This window comes from Anser brachyrhynchus, assembly GCF_964034855.1.
Source record: "Anser brachyrhynchus genome assembly, chromosome: 11".
Classification (NCBI taxonomy): domain Eukaryota; kingdom Metazoa; phylum Chordata; class Aves; order Anseriformes; family Anatidae; genus Anser; species Anser brachyrhynchus.
In genome coordinates this window covers 18,189,911-18,210,198 of record NC_137706.1, presented here as the reverse complement: position 1 = coordinate 18,210,198, position 20,288 = coordinate 18,189,911, and the positions used below count along the sequence as shown (strand labels likewise).

The window sequence follows — 20,288 nt, the reverse complement described above, 5'->3', positions numbered from 1 at the left end:
GCATCAGTCCTTATGATGTGCTGACCAGGTTTACGTGGCTACGTAAGATGGCAGCCACCACAGTATGAACGCCTGGAAGCCCTCTAACGCAGTAGGCCTCCCATTCTACATTTACTCTGCTTCTGGTTCACGGCCCTTCCCCTGTGGCTGCAGCAGGAGGCCCCTTTTTTATGACTCACCCCCTCTGCCCCCCTCCGCTCCCCTGCTCCTTCCCCGCCCAGACGTAACCCTTTGTGCTCGGGGCTGTTTCTCGCTGGCTGTCAGGCTGCTACAATGGGCTCTTTTGTTGTCGTTACCTAAGATCAAATTCATATGAAATCCTTTAATTCAAATTGGGGTAAAGGGCTGTCCTCGGAAAATTGCGAGTTTGGGATCCCTAGATGCTGGTAGGGGCCTCAGACCGAAGCACTCACAGGAGAATAGCTGCTTTCCTTTTAAAGCAAAGTTAAATTATTTTGCAATTGATTTTGGAACCTTTATAATGTCTTGCTAGCCAGCAATAATTACTGCTGTAGTCAAATGCCTAATAATTATAGTTACGGTTAGACTTTGTCTTTTTTTTTTTTTAATAGACAAAATGCATATGAAAGGGGCATACATGGAAGAGGAAATACTTCTTCACTTTGTACTGGGGAAAACTTTAGTTAACATAAACAGATTGAAGCTACCTCAGTGATCTTTCTCCTTCCTCTGGCAGCTGAACAGTCCTAGTGGTTGTGCTCGTGTGTGCAGGTTTTGGGGGATGTTCACAAAACCCAGCCTTAGCACAACTGACTTCTTGAGGGCACTCCAGGGCACCAAATTTAGACACCTGCTCCATATTGCCCTGAAGGATCCCCCCCCTTGTATACAGAAGTTGGGACAGATTTGTTTAATTCATGACAGTTTTTTTGATCTTCCCTTTATGGGAACACATACTCCTAACATACTTAGGCATTTTCAGAATATTACACAGGAAAGACAAGTTAAAGGAAAGTCTAAAAGCAATTTTCAGAGAAAAAATAATTCTGTGGAAAGCTGTATTAAGGCAGTGTTGATTGGAAGCTTTCTCTAATTCCTCATTATTTAATTTGTGATAATAATTCATTCTTCAAATGGATCTCCATTACCTTAGAATATAGATATATTAGGTACCAGAAAGTTAGTGTAAATTTGAAGGTGCTGGTTGTTTTGTTCAGTGAGGAGACAGCTTTGAAGTGCTTATTAAGTTGCTTTGGCCTAGCAGTGGCAGGATATAGCCTCGTAAACAGCTTCTCATGAACGGTATTTATCTGCATGATCAATATTTTTCTTTGTGCTAAACTTAAGTCTTACATGTTGCTCTTTTGTTAAAAAAATTCCCAGGAAGTTTACTTCAGTAAATTACTGACGTTTTAAATAATAATCTTTAATTTCTGCCTTATTTCTTCCTTCCCTTATATGGCTTCTTTGCTTGGTGGTGTTACACAGTACGGTAGAGAAGGTCGCTGCAGAAAAAAACAGCCGCTAGTGCTAAATACTGGCTGGGATTTTATAAAGTGACTCAACTTGCCGGTGTTGCAATGCTTCTTTCTCCCATCTTGTGACAGCGGAGTAGCTTCTGTTCAGCAGTCTGACTACAGAGCTTTGCTATCAAGCCTTATCAGGATGTAAGCTGAGTGCCTGCAAAGGGCAGGGAAATGGTGTTTAAAGTATTTTTAGCTGTGCTGGGTCGTGGTGAATTATCGGTTGTAGTTTCTTACCTTTTGGTAAGGAATCAGTTACTGAGCGGTGCCAGGGGGAGAATGGTGGGGCAGTGGATGAAGTCTGACCTGGTACTGCACATCCCATGCTCCCGTTTTTACACGGAAAGGTGTAGTTTTCAATATTGTACTTTCATGATCCGTAGTTTCTGAATCTTGATATAAGCAGCTCCTACAGTGGCCCTCAGAAGACTGTTCGTTGTCTCAGCCATTTACTTTGCACTATCAGATTAGTTATTTCACATTAAACTTGGGTCACAGGAACTGCCATATGAAAGCAAACCTTGATTAAAAATGGAGGATTTAGAGCTAAGACTCAAACTATAGTTGTGTGGTAGAAGATTTTGTCCTCAGTTTGGGCCTTACAAGAGTTGCAGGCATGGGTTTTTGACTGAAAGGATCTTCAATTGAAAATATTTCCTTCCTGTGGCAGAAGGCTGGCAGAATACTATTTTGACTGCTAACCCATTGCCTCTAATGTTCTTCAGCTGGTGAGGAACCACCAATCAGTATGATTTGTTGTATCAGAAAGAGGGTGCTTGGCTTCTCAGAAGCACTGCTTTGGAATTTGCATTTACGTAGCAGGCATCAGATGTATGTAATTTTTGTTTGCATGCAATTAACAAATACCTTGCATGAATATCCTACAGCGTTGAGTCACGTGGATTGAAAGTTATGTTGCATAAAAGATTGTGGTTGTTATTTTGGGAGCCCTTCTGTGGATAAATATTTTGGTATTTTTTCCTATTACTTAATTGTTGTAAAAGTGCCCAATTGAAATGACTAAAAAAAAAAAAAAAGAGGAGGAGATAACTAACAATATACTACAGACCATGGACTGGCACATAAAGGGGCAGCCTTCCAAGAAACTGTGGAAGCTTTGGAATTCTGTTCCTGTTGTATTTGTGGACAGTACTAAAATTCAGGCTGTGTTTTGAAGAATTTTCTTCTTATAGCTTTAAAGCTATTTACTTACACCTAGAGAAATTTAAGACTGTGCTTGTTGAATTCAGAGGAGGCAAATGTGATTTGATGCTGTCATGGTTGTACTTTGTAAAATTGCATGTCAAGAGGTAGATAGCAAATAGATAGGATTTTACCAGACTTCTTGTTTCAGATTACGATTACAAAAGGCTCCAATGGGAATGATGAGGGCCCGTTTACAAAAATCAACTGCTGGGAAAACTGTGGTTTTAAAATTCATATTTATTAGCTCACTTTAAAAGTAAAAAATATCATGTGTTTTATTTTAACTGCAGGTTGCCTTTACTTGGTAGATACAGTAGTGGGAGATCCAGAGGCTCTGCAAGCAGATGCTGAGACATATTATGAAAAACTCTTGAAGCAGTCATCATCCACTCGTGATGTTTTCTCTGTCCCTGGAAGAGAGAAGGTAATAGCCTGATGTTTTTTATTTGACAAGTAGGGTACTTGCAAACTAGTTTGTTGGTTGTGTTCATAATGTGTCTGTGAATAGAGGTAAACTGGTATGGCCAGATTACAAATCACTTAAAATCAGCAAATTCTGCGTTATTTCAAACAGTTTGTGTGCTGCAAATTAGAGATAAGCTTAAACTACAAGCCCTAACACCCTCCAAGTGTGGGTGAGGCTTTGAAGTACTTAGCGGAACTTTACACTTCGACCTGCCTCCTTACAGGGCTGAATCAAAAGTGAATTTGGTAAAGGTTTACATCATGTCTCTGCTCTGTATTCTGCCTCTACTATGCAGTTTACACAGGTATTGTCGTATAGTCTATTTTCTGTTTCCATCCTTTCTAATAATTGTATTGATAAGGTTGAATGTGGGTTTTCCCAGTTCAGTCCAGCTGTAACTGACAAATGGTATAAATGCTGTAGGTGCCAGTGCTTTAGATTCCATTCCTGAGGCACCTGAAGAATGGACTGGAGATGAGAGAATTGGCATGTTAAAAATTCTGACTTCAGTCCACATGTGAAACCTTCCACTCTGGGCGTTTTCTAGATGATAAAAGGTGTACTGGACTACCTGATTTTGTACTATCAAAACAATAAGTGTGTTAGTTGAAATAAATGGTTGGGATATGGTGGCTTTTCCACAGTCTAGGAAAATAATATGTAGTAGATTCCAGAAAAATGCTATTTCAGGTGGGCAGCTTCATCTTTGAGCAGGGAATGTAACTAGCTTTAAATATTCTTTTAATGCCCTCTAGTGGACCATGTAGGGTTAAATAGAAACAAACCCCCAAATGCAAAGAGAACACAGTTGAGGGCTTCTCTGTCCTTAGCTCAGCCTTTCATGCCTGGTTTTACTTGTAGAAGCTTATTTGCTCTTCCATTAGAAAGGAGGGTAAGATAAAATCCCAAGCAGTGCTGTATATATTCCTGCACTAATTAGACACAGTGAGATCAGTTAAAGGAGGACTTCTGGCTTTTGATTCAGAACTGTCTGGATTCTGTGGCTTGTCATCAGACCTTAAATTTGTCACATGACTGATTTGAGTCTCATAGCAACACATTTCTCTTTGCATTCATTTAATTCAGGTCTAATCTAATCTGCAGTCAGACAGCTAGTCAAGGGCATAAATAATGGTAATGTTCATGCTGTATTGTTTTTCCCTTATACTCTATAATAAATATTTCAATGAATGTTGATATTTTGTAATTAAAAATGAATTAAATGTAATACAGTTAAGCCCCCGTTCCCAGAGAACATCAGAGCTAACAATCTCTGCTATGTACCTACAGCCTGAAGGATGAGGATTTCAGTGGTTGAATAATTGGCTGTAGTTACCAGCTTTTTTTTTTTTTTTTTTTTTTTTTTTTTTCTTTCCCCTCTCTGTGTGCATCTGAATTAAAGCAGGTTTCAAATGGCAGGACAGGCAACCGTGCATAATTAGTGTCTGTCAGCCCACTTGCTCAGGTCACAGAACTTCTTTTTGGTATGTCATGGTCTTTGGTCAAGCATTCAGTGCAAAAATAACAAGGATTATTGCAAGTCAGGAAGGAAGCACATTGGCAGAGTTCAAAAAGAGAAAGCTATGCTTGGCTCATCCTGGTGTTATTAGCACCCGTGAAAGTGCACATTACCTTGCAAAACAAAATAACAATCATAGCAGTATTGGAAATAGTACTGGCCTTTTCATTATAGTAATGCTCCCGGTTGCCATAATGATACCCGTACTGTTGTTATATTTGTAGTATGCAAAGAAAGGCTGAATCCCCTGAACATGCTGAGATTTCAGAGAGCTCATGAATACAGATTTCAGGCAGTTCTCAGTTACTTCCAGGAGTCCAGTGTTTGCACAGATGATCCCGGGATTCTGCCACTGACAAACGAGTGAACATTGGTTTCAGCTGAACGCTGTTATCTCGAGTAATCATATTCATACTACTTCTTCCATGCACCAAGAAATATTAAACGTATCACATGACTGATTTGAGTTTCATAGCAAACTGACAAATGGGTGCAATTAGAGAGAGAGGCACACCCACACATACACAATGGACCAGATTTTTGAAAGTACAGTACATACTGTGCTAAATTATGCACGCTCTTTGCCTGTACCTAAACTTCCATGGGAGCATTTGCAATATTCATATGGAAATCGTCATCTCTATGCATATAGAGCTGTTTGAGCATAGTAATTTGGTGTTTATGTGTCACATCATTTAGAAGTTTAGTCTAAGAATGAAAGGTTGAGAGCTGCATTTTGATCTGAGCTTTCCCTGCAACAAAACCACCTTGTGCCAATTATCTGCCCTCCCTGTGCCTCACAGATAAACTGCCCAGGCACTGCCCTAGTGCTTTGATACTCCCTATACCCTGAGGCTTAATTCATTGTTTGCAAAACACCACAAGTGCTCAGCTGGACAATGCTGTGAGAAGTGCAAGTTATATTTGTTTTCATTTGATACAAATGTGTCTGGTCTTTCATAACACCATTTGTCCGCATGTAACAGGGTTCAAAGCCATGTTAGGTACTAATTGTAGTGAGTCAGTATGAAGGTCTTCACTAACTTTAGCTGATTTCTTGTAAATTGCGTACTGATAATATTACGTGTGTATCACTTAGTGGCTTAGTTCACGACTGAGAGGATGTTATGCTAAGCATATACCATGCATGTTAGTAAAACATACCATAAATGCATCTAATACTTGAAGTACTTGCCAGCTTTGCAGTACAAACAGCTACAGGGCTTGTTTATTTTTTAGGTTAAACTTGAAGATTCCTGTGTGTGTTTTGTCCCTCTCTACCGAAATAATCCTACTTGCAAAATGTTGCTGTTAACTGATCCACAGGATAAAGAGACAGGTTAGAATTGGTCAAAATATTTTGAAATTCGAGTAGTTGTACTTTCTTTTACTTTTAAAATGGTCTATACTTAAATATTTTGGATTTTGTTTTGAATATGAAGCAGATTCAGTTTACCTGTCAGGGGTTTGTTTCGGTGGGCTAATAATTAAAAGGATTGACAGTCAGAGCTTTTGGATTCTATGCAAAGCTCTGCTAGTAGCTGAAAAATGACCCCGGGTAAATCTGTTATTCTTTCTGAATTTGTTTTTTTCTAATTCAGGATGATGTGAAATGTAATGTGTTATAGTTTGCATAGAATTCTGAAATGTTTAAATGAACAAATATATATCACAGAATCTTAGAATGGTTTGAGTTGGAAGGGACCTTAAAGATCATTTGGTTCCAACCCCCCTGCCATGGCAGGGACACCTCCCACTGGATCAGGTTGCCCAGGCCCCATCCAGCCTGGCCTTGAGCACTTCCAGGGATGGGGCGTCCACAGCTTCCCTGGGCAACCTGTTCCGGTGCCTCACCACTCTAATTGTGAAGAATTTCTTTCTAATGTCTAATCTAAATCTGCCCTCTTTTAGTTTAAAACCATTACCCCTTGTCCTATCACTATGATCCTGGATAAAGAGTCTCTTCCCCATCTTTCTTGTAGGCCCCCTTTAAGAGGTATAAGGCTGAAATTGTATCAGGTCTTACTGACCCTTATTCATATTGTTTTTCTTTTGTAATATCTTCTTCATTTCTAGGTTTAATTACCTTCTATTTTTGGTACTGATGTGCGAGGAGTAAATTGGAGTAAAACCATGCTGAGCAATTGAGTTAAATCCGTTTTATTTGGCAGTTTTCCCAATATTTCCTTTAAACTCTACCAGCTTTGTGTTACTTACTACTAGTAGTGCTGGTGTTTTCCTGTTGCAGCCATGTGATAGGGATACACTACAACCAAGTTACAGGTGGTAGAAGTCAACATGTGCTTCCTGGTGCTTCTGTTTCATGAATCACTGCTTAGAGTATCAACAGGTTCTTAAGAACTGAACAATCATTGTATCTAAGCTCTCTCTTACCACTGTCAGGGTTTCAGTGTCTTCAGACACAGGCTGCTTTCTTCCTACTTACTCTCTTAGGCAAGCATCTTTGACTATAGGATTTGAAAAACTGCAAATGCAGAAAAATTACCAGCCCTTGATAACTCGTCATTAACTGAAAACTTGACTCCAAGTTGCGTTGTACCAAAAGCACAGGTTGTGACCCACCCAGCTTAAAGAGTTTTGGAGCTGTTGTGAAGTGACAGGCTACGCAATTTTTGGAACAACTACAACGAAGTCATGAACCTGTGTGTTGACTCTTTGTGTCACTTAGATAAGGGAATCCACACGAAGCCCTTTCAGCTCCCAAATGTGGCAGCAAACTAATGACATCTTTCACTAAAAACACACATACGTATTTCTGGAAGGGTAGCCTATAACTTATGCCTGAAAGGCTTTGTCAGCCAGTATTTTTAATAATACTACAAAGGCAAGGCAAACAAGTTCAGCATTCTGTGTTCAGTTTTAAAGAGTGTCAGGTAATGATCAGTCCTAGAGCAGGCGCTATTGGTGTAACTTAAGTATTCATTGCTCAGTCCAAACAAAGTAATCAGGGCACTTCTTCATAAGAACAAAAATCAGATTAAAATCATCTGTGGTTAGAGGTGAACTCTGCAAAGCTTTCCAGCTCCTTTTACATATGCTTTCAATTGGAGCTTCACTGATGGTCTGTGATTCACATAGTTGAAGGTGGGAGACTTCTCAAAGATGAAAGTGTAGTCAAAAGACTTTATGGTTCCTCTAAGACTGCTGAGATCGAAGTACTTTCCTGACATGAATTTATCTATTCCATTAACATTTTTCTGAGGAGAGATAGGCACTGGTGTGGTAAAGGAGAGAAGCGGCTACACCAGAGGCCAAACTTACACTGAGTGCAGTTGTGCATACTTACTGATTCGTGTTCAAAGGAATAAAGTTGAAAACAGCATTAAGACAGTTTAGGCTGCCCAAGAGGAGTGGGTTCATATAACAACTACAACATGAAAATAAAGAATTATTAAATAAATGCAAGTGAAAGCGATTCACTGAGCACAAATTTTCAGTTGAATAATAGTAATGGGAACAACATGTATTAATGAGATACTTGTCCACAGAGAAGTAAAGATTTCCCACAAGGAACAAGTCAAACAAGTCCGCGCTGGAGACTAAATTATATGACAGTTATCTACATTAAAAGCTTAAACCTAGCAGAATAAACACTTTATTGTGTTATAAACAACGGGCTGACTGATGAGTGTGTCCACCTTGCAAAACTTAAGCTTGTGTCACCCACAGTCCCAGAAACAGTCCCAGAGAATGGTAAGTCTAGATATTTAAGGCCTATACCATCTGGCTTCAACTATTTCCTTTTAAAAGTATGATTTAAAGGATATTACTGGAAGTTCTTTGTTTCTGGATTTTATATGCCATAAACATGTGGCCAACCTTCCTACGCATATCAAATTGGATTGACTTGACTTTTTTCTTTAGGTGAATGTTAATACAGTTTCATTAGTTCTCTAAAGTTTGTTGGGGGGTGTGGGTGTGCATACCTACACATATGGGTATATCCATTTTAAGGTATTTTGTCCAAATATTTTCCCCACTGTTCAGCAGATTAAGTATTGACCTAAAGCAGCAGATTCTGTTAACATGACAAGTCCATCTGGATTTGCTTACCTCTAGAACCTTTTGTGCTGTCCAGTGAACAGGTCAAATTGTTTCAAATCCAATTTCTTCAGAAAAAAAGCACTATTTATGAATTCAGTCACCACTAGTTAAGGACATGGGCAGTGAGTTAAAATGCTAAGCAGGTTGCAAGGTTCTTTTTCCTCCCTTGAACTTCACAGTTTTCTTGTGAACTGTGCTTTCATCCAGGTGGGGGAGAGAAATTCTTTCAGCTTTACTCCAACATCCCCAGCTTTGCTCTTGGCAGCTCCCTGACTTCCCTCACCCCCTGTGATGAATTCTTCACCGAGCCTTCACAATTGTTGGGGTTAATCACATGCCTGGACAGTACCTTAATGAGAGAGCTGTGTATCTTATGTGTCTTATGCTCATATGAGATGGGATTTCCTCTTTCAGATTCCTTTGTGTTTAAATCTATAATGGATTAGTACTGCATAGATAAAAATGATGTATATGATTATGAAATAATATCCTCTATAATATACGTACCTCCCACAGTTATTCCAGTGAGTCCCAAAAATTAGATTATTTTCAATCTAATAATTTGTTTGAAATTCTAATAATTTAGACTGGAAAACACAGAATATAACAGCCTAGCTCTAAGTTTGCCAGTGGAGGGCTGCACAGTTTGATGACATTTAATTTCTGGACACAGGTTAAAGAGGGGTTGATTTGAACACTGAGATTTATATCTGATCATCTGGATCAGATAGGTTATCCAGAAGTGATGCGTAACATATCTGGAATGACCTGCATATTTCAAAGAGAAAATGAGTGTGGCAGCCTTTCTACAGGACTTGGTCTTGGTTGGGAGCATTTTTAATTTATTTGTGATGGGTTGAGTGTTCTGTTCTGTTAGTATATCTGCGCAGATATTTTTATGAGAATGTAAATTGTGTTGTAAGGGCTTACAGAGCATAGTATGGGTGATTAACATCTTTATAACACTAAATAAACATATCCTATTGTGGCACTTCCTGTATGCTGTATATAATAACTTACAATAACTGCTAGATGCCACGGAACATTTATCACAAGACATTTGCAACAAATCATTGAGTAAAACTTGAATTGTAGAAGAAAATGTAATTGGTTGCAGGAAAGATATTTATCTTAGATACTTGAATAGCTGCCATTACTGCAGCATCTGCATGCCTCCCAAGCTTTCATGTATTTATTTCGATAATACTCAGAGAAAAATGCTCTTATTCCATTTTAAAGATATTTAGACAGCTTTCATGGTATGTCCGCATTGCAGAATGCAGTTTAATGTAGTATCTCTGAGCATGCTGTGTTATTGGAGCTGACCTGGGCTTGAGTGCACGGGAATCCTTGTTGGGATAATTCACCGATCTCCTTCCAAGGTGGAAGTCTGGCACCAGCAACCTCAGTAATCTGAAGTGTGCCATCAGTCTGAATTACTTTCAAAATTAAGGGAAAGATGTCTTCAGCAGAACTTTTAGATTCAATATTTATTAAATAAACTCAAATTCCATCTCTTACGTAGACCCTTGCCTTTAATTTGGATTGTGACTGGGGGATGGGTTTCAGTGACTTGGATGAAGGCTGAGGGAAAAATATATCAAACTGGATGATGCTTTATTTTTTTCTGCTTTACTTTGTAGAGTTTTGACCTGCACATTTCATTCAAATAATTGCCCACTAGTATGGGAATATTTGGCCAGCAGAGCCTAGAAAGTAAAAATATAATCCAGACCTGGATTGAGAAAGAGTCCATGTTTGCCTAGCAAAAGGAGACATTTCATAACCCCAACGGCATTGTACTTAGTGCCTAGCTCAGTTCAGTGTTGTTCAGTTATCCTTTCCAAATACCCACAGTGGTAAGGAACCGTACACTTCACAGGCTCTCAGCTTCTTGCAACACCCTGAATCTGTTTGATTGCAAGTCATCAAAGCCCTGAGGTTTTAGCAAGCTGGTGCTTACAGGGCAAGCCATGCAACTGAGCATGTCTATACTCCATTAATTGTGAACTGAAATGTATTGGACTTAGCCATTTTACCTCATCTTGCAACTGCAAGATGATTTTAATCACATATGTCATGATTCACAGTGTGCAGGTGATGTGTGTAGCTCGCTGATTGGCAATGACTTGATCTCATGATCAGGTGAATGTAACCCAATGCCTTGGAAAGGACGCTAAGGCTGGGAAAGGGAAGCGAAGGAACGTGTGCTTGCTGCAGAACTTGCATTTGAAGTAGTGCTCCTCTAAGTTGCCTATAAAATGAAAATGAGAATATGAGGAAGCATAGATGGATTTAACTGAGGACCAGATGTTGACTTGAGAAATGATAACAAAAAGCAAAGTACATATGTTTGTGAGAAATCTGGAGAAATGTTTTTCCTTTAAGAAAGGCATCCATATAGATAAGGTTGTTCAAGTAATGCGGTGTGACAGTTGCTATGTCAACTAGTGTTCCCCCTCCACACATTTAAATTATTGAATAGCACAGTAAATGCTCTATAAAAGTAGCTCTATAGAACATGGTAATGCATCTCCCTATTTTCATCAAAGCCTTTTCAAACTTTTCTGACCTTTACCATGTGTTGTATGTGTCTGGACCGTGTGCCAAACCTCTGTGCAGCTCCCATTAAAGTCAGCGTTTGGTCCATTCTGTCTCCTTTGTCCGACTCAGCTGCCTTTGTAGCTCCATGTAGCAGGGATGTGTAATGGAGCAGTGGCTGTCTGCGTTTGAAAGCAGAGTGAAGGGACTGAGGGAACAGATTGAATCCATCACAGAAGGAATATGAAACTGCCATGCAAGTAAGCACATAATATTTAATGAATTGGATCTGGTGCTGTAAACAGGCATCTGCCCTTGCGTGCAATACTTTCTTCATTGTTAACCCAGGATACAAAGTGTAATGCTTTTTGGCACATGCTTTAATAATTTATTTAAAATACAAGCTAGCTAAGCAGAATCTCCAGCCTGAAAGCCAGTGGGAGCTGGTAAAGGCTGAAGCAAAAAGGGAAACTAACCTGTGCACATCAGAGACATTTGTATAACCTGAGGCTAGAACAGGTAATTGATGAATCCTATTAAAGCCATTTCACTTCATTATGTGTAAATTTGTCTCTGGCTGGCACATGGTTTTTAACTTTCTCGTTTGTCCTTATTTGGATAGCTTTGAGAGCCAGCGGAGACTGCTCTCTCTTAGGACTTGCAAGGTGTGAACTCCACATGGTTCTGTGCAGCATAATTCCTATGTTGTATTTTTTTTGGCTAAAAACTGGGATGTGAGCTGTCCTATTTGAAGACAATAAAGACACTGGTGTTCTTGAACCCCCCTGGAAATGTGACTGTGTAGTTTCTGTAGGTGGATGTCACTGATGTACAGATAGTATTGCTTTCTGCTGAAATACCTGTTGCTTGATGTGTTGGTGGTCAGAAATGATTAAATTTCTGTCTTTATTCTAAAAACTAATCTAAACCCTATATGCTTTGAAATGACCCTGTTGTATTTTTTTTTTTCTTTCTGAACAGGGCTTGGGAACAATTTCTATGTCACTCTTGCTGTTTCAGGCTTTCTCTTGTAAACCTAATTGTAGATAATGAATTCTATAGACAAACACGAAGGATAGGGTTTAAATACTTGATTCTGCATATGTGAAAAATCAGGAAGAGCAGAATGAAGTAGACCGCAAATTCTACATAGAACTTACACATGGACCTGAGTTATGTAGAGGTTGGCCATACATGTTTGCTCCAAGTGTGCGTTTGAACTTTTGTGATTACCTGTCCATCCAGAGATTTAGGAGTCTGTACTCTAAAGATATGGATACGTGGAAATTCAGCCACATGTGTAGCTGAAAAGGTGTTTGATACAGTGGATATGAAAACTTTTGGGCTTTACTTGCATGGCTGCCAATATGGCCATGAATGTGTGTGGGCTGGAGAAAAAATCTGAAAAAAACTTAAAGCATGTAACCTTTAGCCGGGTAGCTTTCTTTGGCCCAAATACCACTCCATATGCTACAGAACATATACTATAGAAAGTACTTTATTTGTATGGCATAGAGGTTGTTATTCCCAAAGTCACATTAATTCCTAAGAAATACCTTTACTTGATGCCTCGTGCAGTACTGAAAACCGGATATCAAGGGACATGGGGATGAAATTGAAATATTGTCATTGTTCTGTTGTCTCACAGAAGATCGGACTGGAGTCAGCTGGCGGGAGAAGTAGATCTGGGGCTGCTTGTAGAGAGGTTCAGAACCAGATTTGTATTTGTTTGCAGTTAACGTGTTCCTGTCTTTCTTTTTGTAGTTTTGGCACTTTATTTGAACCAGTGTTGGTGGCCTCTTGAAGATGTTGTAAAGACGGCTGATCCTTCTAGAGATGGGTTAATTTCGGTAAGGATGCTACTTTAAACATTTGACTTTGCCCTGGAACTTCCCAGTTAGAATAATCGTCAGTAATTGTCTCTGGTCTCCTGTAGCTCATGCTGTATAACCTGTGGGATCCGGGCTATGTGGCTCACCAAGTACTTCAAATGTCTCCCAGTACAGAGTGACATACACATTAACCCTCTCTAAACAATTTTCTGCATGCAGTTTTATGATTCATCTGCGGTATTATTCATGTTTGGTTTTAGTTTACCCTCACTGCCAATTAAAGGAATAATGAAATAAACTGGATTATTGCATTAGTAATAACTCTTCACATTAGAGTTGGTCGACTGACTGTCTGATGGGAGGTATTAGTACCCTTTGGAACAGTCTTATAAAACTATTTGTGAAACTGTTTTGCCTTGGATAATGCTTATAATGAATTCGTTTTATAAAGCAAGTTATTTAATAGTTTTTTATGCATATATTTCTTCCAAACAAATGATCTTTGTATGATACAACTATTCTTTTCATAATTTGAGAGATTTGAATATCCCGTATTCTGTTTTCAACTAAGAAGTCATTGCCTGCTGTATGTGAGCCTTGTGTTGCCATAAGTCTGTTAAGTCAGTTCTATTTCGTACACAACTCTCTATGTCCAGTTTTGGTCCTTAATGATTCTGTTCCTTTGTCTCCTTCCCCTAATAATCTGCCATACGTAGAGTTTAATTATTCAGTGAATCAAATAGCTTTTTTTGTGGGTAACTGAAGTGGATGGATTTTGTGATACAAATCCTTGTAAGATAGAACTTGGGTCAAAACCACAACCATTCAGTTTTTTGAGCATCTGCTGTATCAAGAGAGTGAAAAAATATCTGAAAACGGAAAAAAAAAATCTGAAAATAGAAAACTTGCCCCTTTATGCTCATTGTTAAATTGTCCTTGTTTGTGGAAGCTCTCATTTTCTTTTTAAACGTTCCTGTAAATGTTGTTGGCACCACTTTTTGCCTTGATGACCAATATGCTGTCCTTTGTATTCCTCCATCTGCCTGTCTTGTTGGTCGTCTAATAAGAAGCATGTCATAAAAGCTAATTGTTTCTGTTATTATGCCTAGATTATAAGGAACAGGCTCTGCATTTATGCTGTTTTGTATAGTGTCTAGCTCAGTAAGGTCATGGCCCACTGAAGTTCTTTGATGCTGTGGCAAGACATAAAATGGTGAAGAGGTGATCAGGATAGCACAGTGAATCCTGTCTGTATTTCTCCTTTGGGTAGGATTAGATTTCCTTCATCTTGTGTCCAAATCCGGGACTAGTTCATTGTGACTACAAGCAAGAGACTTCTTTTCCTAGTGCTTTATAATCCCTATGTGTGACAACAGAGGAGATATGTCAAACTTTATAAATTGTTTGTAAATTACTCTATGCCTTCTGGATGGAGGGTGGAATGCTGGGAAAATTATATTTAGTATTCTATCTGAACCAATTTATGAGGTATTTTCCCCAAATTAAGTGTACCGTTTTCCTCACCTTTCTTCCCAGAGTCTTTAATTTTGAAGATCTTCATGAAAGGCAAAATACTACTCTCTTCTTCATTTTTCTTTGGTCTGTTTTTGTTTGTTCTCTAAGGTCCAGACGTTTGGAGAAAGGATTGTCCTCTTTGTTCTGAACTATATTATTTTTGGAATGCTGGAAGGGAGTTCAGCTAATGATGCATTCTTTCTACCTCACTCTGCCACTGAGTGTGCCAAGATACTCTGGAGAAATGGCGAGGCCGTTGCCTTTTACTCGGTCAAGATGAAAGGTAAGGTCAATTTAAAGACACATTCCCATTGGCTTCTGAAAGCTAGAAATGTAATACTTCTGTTTATCTTTTAGTATAAATAATCCTGGCTCTCATTTACATTTTTATATCAAATCTCTCTCAGAATGAATCTGGGGAACAAGCCTTCCCAGAATTTGGAAGCCATCCATATTACTTTCATTTAAACATGATGGCTCCAAACTCTATTCTCAGTTACAGTGAGTGATCTGAGGTACTGTCGTATTCAAATAAAATATGCTTTAATGCAGCCAAGTAGAAGGTCGTACATCTAAGAACAAAGAATGCAAGGCCTACTCACAGAAAGGAGAACTGCATTTTGGAAAGAACGAAATCTGAAAAAACGAGTACAGTTCATCGTGGAAAAACAGTGTATCAGAAGTGGCTAGTGGCAAGGATATCCTTGGATGTGTATGGAGCAGTGGTTGGGTAGTGTAGAGAAGAACATGTATACATTAGATTGGTCCTGGAATGCTTTATCCAGTTGTGGTACTTCCAGTTTAAAGGATGATTTATTGGTAATGTAATTAAGCGTATTGCTAACTAGTGTGGAAAAGGCTTCATTAAAATAGTTCCAGGTGTGCAGTTGAGTATGTACCTTCATCCAAGAGTTGTTTGCCTGTCTGTGTTTAGGATTCATCTTGTCATCTTGACACTATCAGCTTAAATGTAGAGTAGTTGGTATCTTTGGATGTGAATGTGTTGTTCAGGTCAGCAGTCATCTGTCAAAAGGAGGAGAGTAAGAAACAAGTTGAGAGCTGTGCAAGTGTTGACTGCTTGAGATTCCAGAGGACAGTCTGAAGGTACCTTCCCTGACAGTGCCTCAAAGGGCAGCAGCAATAAGAGATGTTCTGTTCTTCTGCTGCCTCAAGATGTGCAAATTGCTTCTTCACGCTGAGGTGTAGCTTGTACACCAACTGTTCTGGTACGGTGCTACTGCACTATCAATGATGAATCGTGTCTCAGCCTATGATAAGGGAATCTGGTATATATTTGTGAATATGTTGTTAAGCTGCTTCATAATTTGCAAACACTTCAACTGCCATTGTGCATTTTCCTTTAAGTCCCTAAATATTTCTGAGCAAAGGTTTTGGAAAGAAACATTTGTATGGTCTGTAATGATTGATGCTTCAGTAAAATAAATTTACACAGTAGTCTGTTATGGGTGGAGTATTAGTCAAGTTGAAACTGTTTCTGAGTAAATTGAGAGTCACAGTTTGGTTTTAAACCAGGTCCACATAATATACAAGTTTTTTGAGTCCAGCTTTGTCAGCATCTGTCTTTTGTTGCCAGTGCTTTTTTCCTCTGGGCTGCTATATTTGTAAGCTTTTGGCCTGTGTCACAAAATACTGCAGTCTTTTGCCAAAGCATTTTCGGGAAGCTTGAAACTGATTGTATTTGCCCCTTTTTGCTATTTGCTGTGTGTATAAAAATAATTCTGCTTTCTGAAGTTCTGTGATTTCAGTTTCACATCATCCATGCTCTGGCTGATTCTGTTCCCTGTGTTTTATAGAAGAGCCAGGGATTTATTAGGCCCCAAACAGGCTAAGCTTAATATCTGCTCTCAGAAGTCATACTTCACAAAGTTGTTTTAGATTTTTTTTAAAAAACTTTGTTTTTAATCATAATTTAAGTTCTTTATCCTCTTAATGTCCTGATCAGAACATTTAGTAGGGGCAGCTTTCAGTACTAGACATTACATTTTGCTGGACCCCTGTTACAGTTTCTGGTCCTAGAAAGAAATGATCTTCCTCTGTGCCCACCATGTGGTTCTGATTCACATTCTTTTCATGCTGTGTAGCTACCTGGATATTTGGTATAATTTTATTTTCTTCAGCAGGTAATTGAGACTCTCATGCTGATGTTATATTCAACTGCATTTCTCATTTGTGGATTTTCCAATATCTACATTATTCTTCAAAAAAGCATTCTTCAGTGGAGCCAAATAAGCCAGAACAGATCTGTGCAGCATAGCTATTTGAAACATGAATAATCTGTGTGAATCATAGAAATGGTGACTAAGGAGGAGAGAGTCTGTTCTATCTTTGCTATGAATTTAGCATGCCTTTATGCAAACTAAATTTTTCAATGGACATCAGTGATTCCAATTAACCAGGTTGGCAATATTGTGCAGTCACTTTCATTTGCCAGTTCCTAGGTGGCCTGTACAAAGGGAACTTGGTAATTTTGGTCCAGTTCCACACATCCATCCATTTTATGAACATTCTTAACTGGATCTCTTTTTGTAGTCTAGCTAAAGAGGGGCAGATGGTTTCGAGCACTCGCCTTGCTCAGAGGCGCAGTAACTTTAAGTCAGTGTCCTGAGACAATTTGGCAACTGTTGACGCTGGTCATCCTGCACCTGTTGTGTAGATAAACAGAAGACTCATTCTTCAAGGCTATCACTTTTCACGAGCATTAGACACCTTTATTAAAACAAAATTTATTCATGACTACACAGATCATCACCCTAACCTCTCTGGTATGTGCCTATTCCTGTCCAATGACAGGCATGCAGCATTTACCACTGGGTAAACTAAAGATTGATGAGACGTACTAAGCCACTAATGAGGCTGATAAGACACTTTGTCACGTGCCAAGATAAATGTCTCCAATTTTATCTATGTCAGCGGCTTCCATATTAGACAGCTGAAGAGTTAGACCTTACTGAACGTAGCTACTTAAAGGTACAACAGGAAATTAGTTTCCTGTCCCTTACTTTGCAGAGGACAACCTGCAACACCTGAGATAATTTGCAGAGAGCCTTCATATAGATACTTCAGTTTTGAGATCTGTTTTATATTTTTTTTTTTAAGTATTCCTTTCAGATTTTTTTCTTGGCATCCTCTACATTTGTGTGAAAACCTGAAAAAGAATGTGTTTTGTGTAGTGGTTAGGGTTAATGACCATGGTTATTGACAGTGTTTTTTGTACAATGAGACCAGGTAATTCTCTGAAAGTTGGTTGCTTTTTATTTTTGTTTATTGAAGGTTAGTAATTACTGAAAATGGATTTTTACAACCTTCACATCATTATCCAACAGTCAGGAGAATGTAGAAGATTGATCATGCAAATAAATCAGTGAGGAAGTTGGAGGATGCTGTGAGCCAGGAGTGTCTTAGTTGATTTAAGAATAAAAAATAACAAAAACCCTTTGTGGTACACACGTAAAAGACTTCATCTTTTCTTATATTCTTACATATTACTGTTTCTATAACACATAGGGGTTGCCCAGTCATGCACCAAGCTGTTTCGCACAGCTTTTTTGCTGTACAAAAAGCAAAGGAGTTAGGTTGCTTGCCCTTCCCAAGCTCACTATGTGCCTTTTGTCAAACCTTTGTGCTAAAAGCGTAGAGAAAGATTGTATTCTCTCTGACGTGAGTCAAACCAGCCTCAACAAAATTGGGCCCTCTGAGAAGGCTGTAAAACATACAATTGAACCAGGACTAAATGTATTGGTGGCTTCTCATTCATTCTTTAGAGATGCTCCACAGATCACTGTTTGGGAACACCTGACCACAAAAACTCCGAGCTGATAGAAAGCAGACAACAAAACATCCCTGACCCAGTCTCTGCTTTTTGCGTTCCCCAGAGCCTCAGAGAGTGTAGAGGGTTGAGGTAACTGCTTTTGCGGTGGAAAATGGAGGTGTGTGTAAGTGCTGTTTGGTGTGGGGTCATTCACTGGCCATTCCCATTTTCTACACCTCCATCTCAGTAGCATGAGAGCCTACAAACCTAACTTTGCAACATCTTCAGTTTGCTCTCAGTTTTGCTATTTTCTGTGGGCAAGAACAGCACAAGCACGGCCCTGTGCCCTGTGAGAAGCCTTGAGCCAGGTCTTATTTTGGGAAGGAAGAGGCAGATGCTTTTTCTTGACTGGTTTTTCAGTTAACACAGTGTAATGCAACCTTGTAGGCTGTTTATTGAAAAGGAATATCTGACCTTTAAACAGATAACATCAGAATACTTCAAAAATGATGGTAACTTTTCTTTCAGACTGTTCTTGGAAGTGTTTACGTGAGCTAAAATCTGTTTCACACCTTTCTTTATACAAGCGTTTGCAGATTTTTTTTTTTAATACTTCGGCGGCCTAGATGGCATTCTGTAGAAATAAATCCCGAAAAAAAATATGATTTCATTTTTCACTGGTTACATACATTTCTTATAGGGGAAAAAAAACCCACAAACAAAAACCAAAACAACAACAACAAAAAACACAAAACCAACAACACAGAATTGAAGCTAACCTGACAGACAATTAGCTGAAATCTTGTTGGATGATTGCTTTTCTCTCCCTCTGTTTTCTAGCAATAATATTTTTAATGTGCATTTCTGAGGCAGACTGAAGGTTCTGGCTGTAATAAAAATTAAATGACTACATACCAGTCAAGACATGAATTAATTTAATTTTATTGAAGCCAGAACCTTTGTTCCCCTTCTCACATACAAATTCACACAATGGATTGACCTTGGGTTCTATTCAGCAGAAATATTCCCCACCCTTCACACAAGCACTCAGGCTGCAGAAGGCCTGTCCAAACATGTGTGTGCCAAGCCAACTTGTTCAGCAGGGAAACAGTCAGTATGCACAACCCTGTTTTGTTTGGGTCTGTTGGATGTGGGGACTGGCTTGGTTTTTTTCTGGTTTGTGGCTCTTTGGGAATGCTAATGGCTGTCTGCTTTCCTGCCCTTATAATATCTGTTTTTTGCTGGCTCATAAGTTGGTCGTTTGGCATTTTGTGATCTAACCAAACAGATCAAAGGCTCCCAAAGGGTAGACTGTATGACTACTTCCACCCCATCGCCAGTGTTCATATTTTTCCTGTCTCCTCCCTCACCTCAAAACTCATTCTTTGTGTTTCAACAATGAAACAAACCTCTAAATAAAATGCATGAGAGCCTAGTGGTCACCTCTGGGCCACCGTTAGCTTATGAGATCCTCCTTGCTGATGGACCAGAACTAGAGGTAAAATGGCCTTAATTCCAGAGGTTTTTGTTTGTTTGTTTTATTTTATTTTATTTCAAATGGCTGTAGGCTATGACTCTCCTAATATGCTTCCCAGGGACAAGGTGAAAAATGGCTTCATGGTTTCTTTATTTACAATGCCTTTAGACATTACAAGTTTTTGTCATCTTCTCAACACAGAATTAGTTGCACAGACATAAATCACTCAGCTCCTGGGATTGCTACCACAGCAGTCTCATAAGGATTTATAGAGACAGACTATATGAGTTAATAATAAACTTATAAGGTCACTTGCAACATGCAGGAATTCTTAAAGCTATTGACTTCCTGAGGAAAAGTTTGTCCCTTTCTTAGAATGTATGGTGCAATACTGCTGGAATACATCATCTCTGC

At 39.0% G+C, this 20,288-nt stretch overlaps 1 protein-coding gene across 12 annotated transcripts in view; it reads left to right on the top strand.

Annotated features, from left to right (window-relative positions):
* LOC308200846 (protein FAM169B-like) overlaps positions 1 to 20,288 on the top strand; it is a 117,307-nt gene that overhangs the window by 10,379 nt on the left and 86,640 nt on the right. For 10 of the 12 annotated variants that reach the window (XR_013955854.1, XR_013955855.1, XR_013955856.1 and 7 more), the window contains exons 2-5: positions 2,981 to 3,114; positions 5,915 to 6,014; positions 13,046 to 13,131; positions 14,737 to 14,911. Coding sequence is in view for 1 of the 12 variants with exons in the window: in XM_080607237.1 (XP_080463363.1) it covers positions 2,981 to 3,114; positions 5,915 to 6,014; positions 13,046 to 13,131; positions 14,737 to 14,911 (495 nt within the window). In the remaining 11 variants the exon portion in view is untranslated. Of the gene's footprint in view, positions 1 to 1,240; positions 1,264 to 2,523; positions 2,795 to 2,980; positions 3,115 to 5,914; positions 6,015 to 13,045; positions 13,132 to 14,736; positions 14,912 to 20,288 lie in introns of those variants that run through there. The other 2 variants (XR_013955863.1, XR_013955864.1) reach the window with 2 other exon arrangements.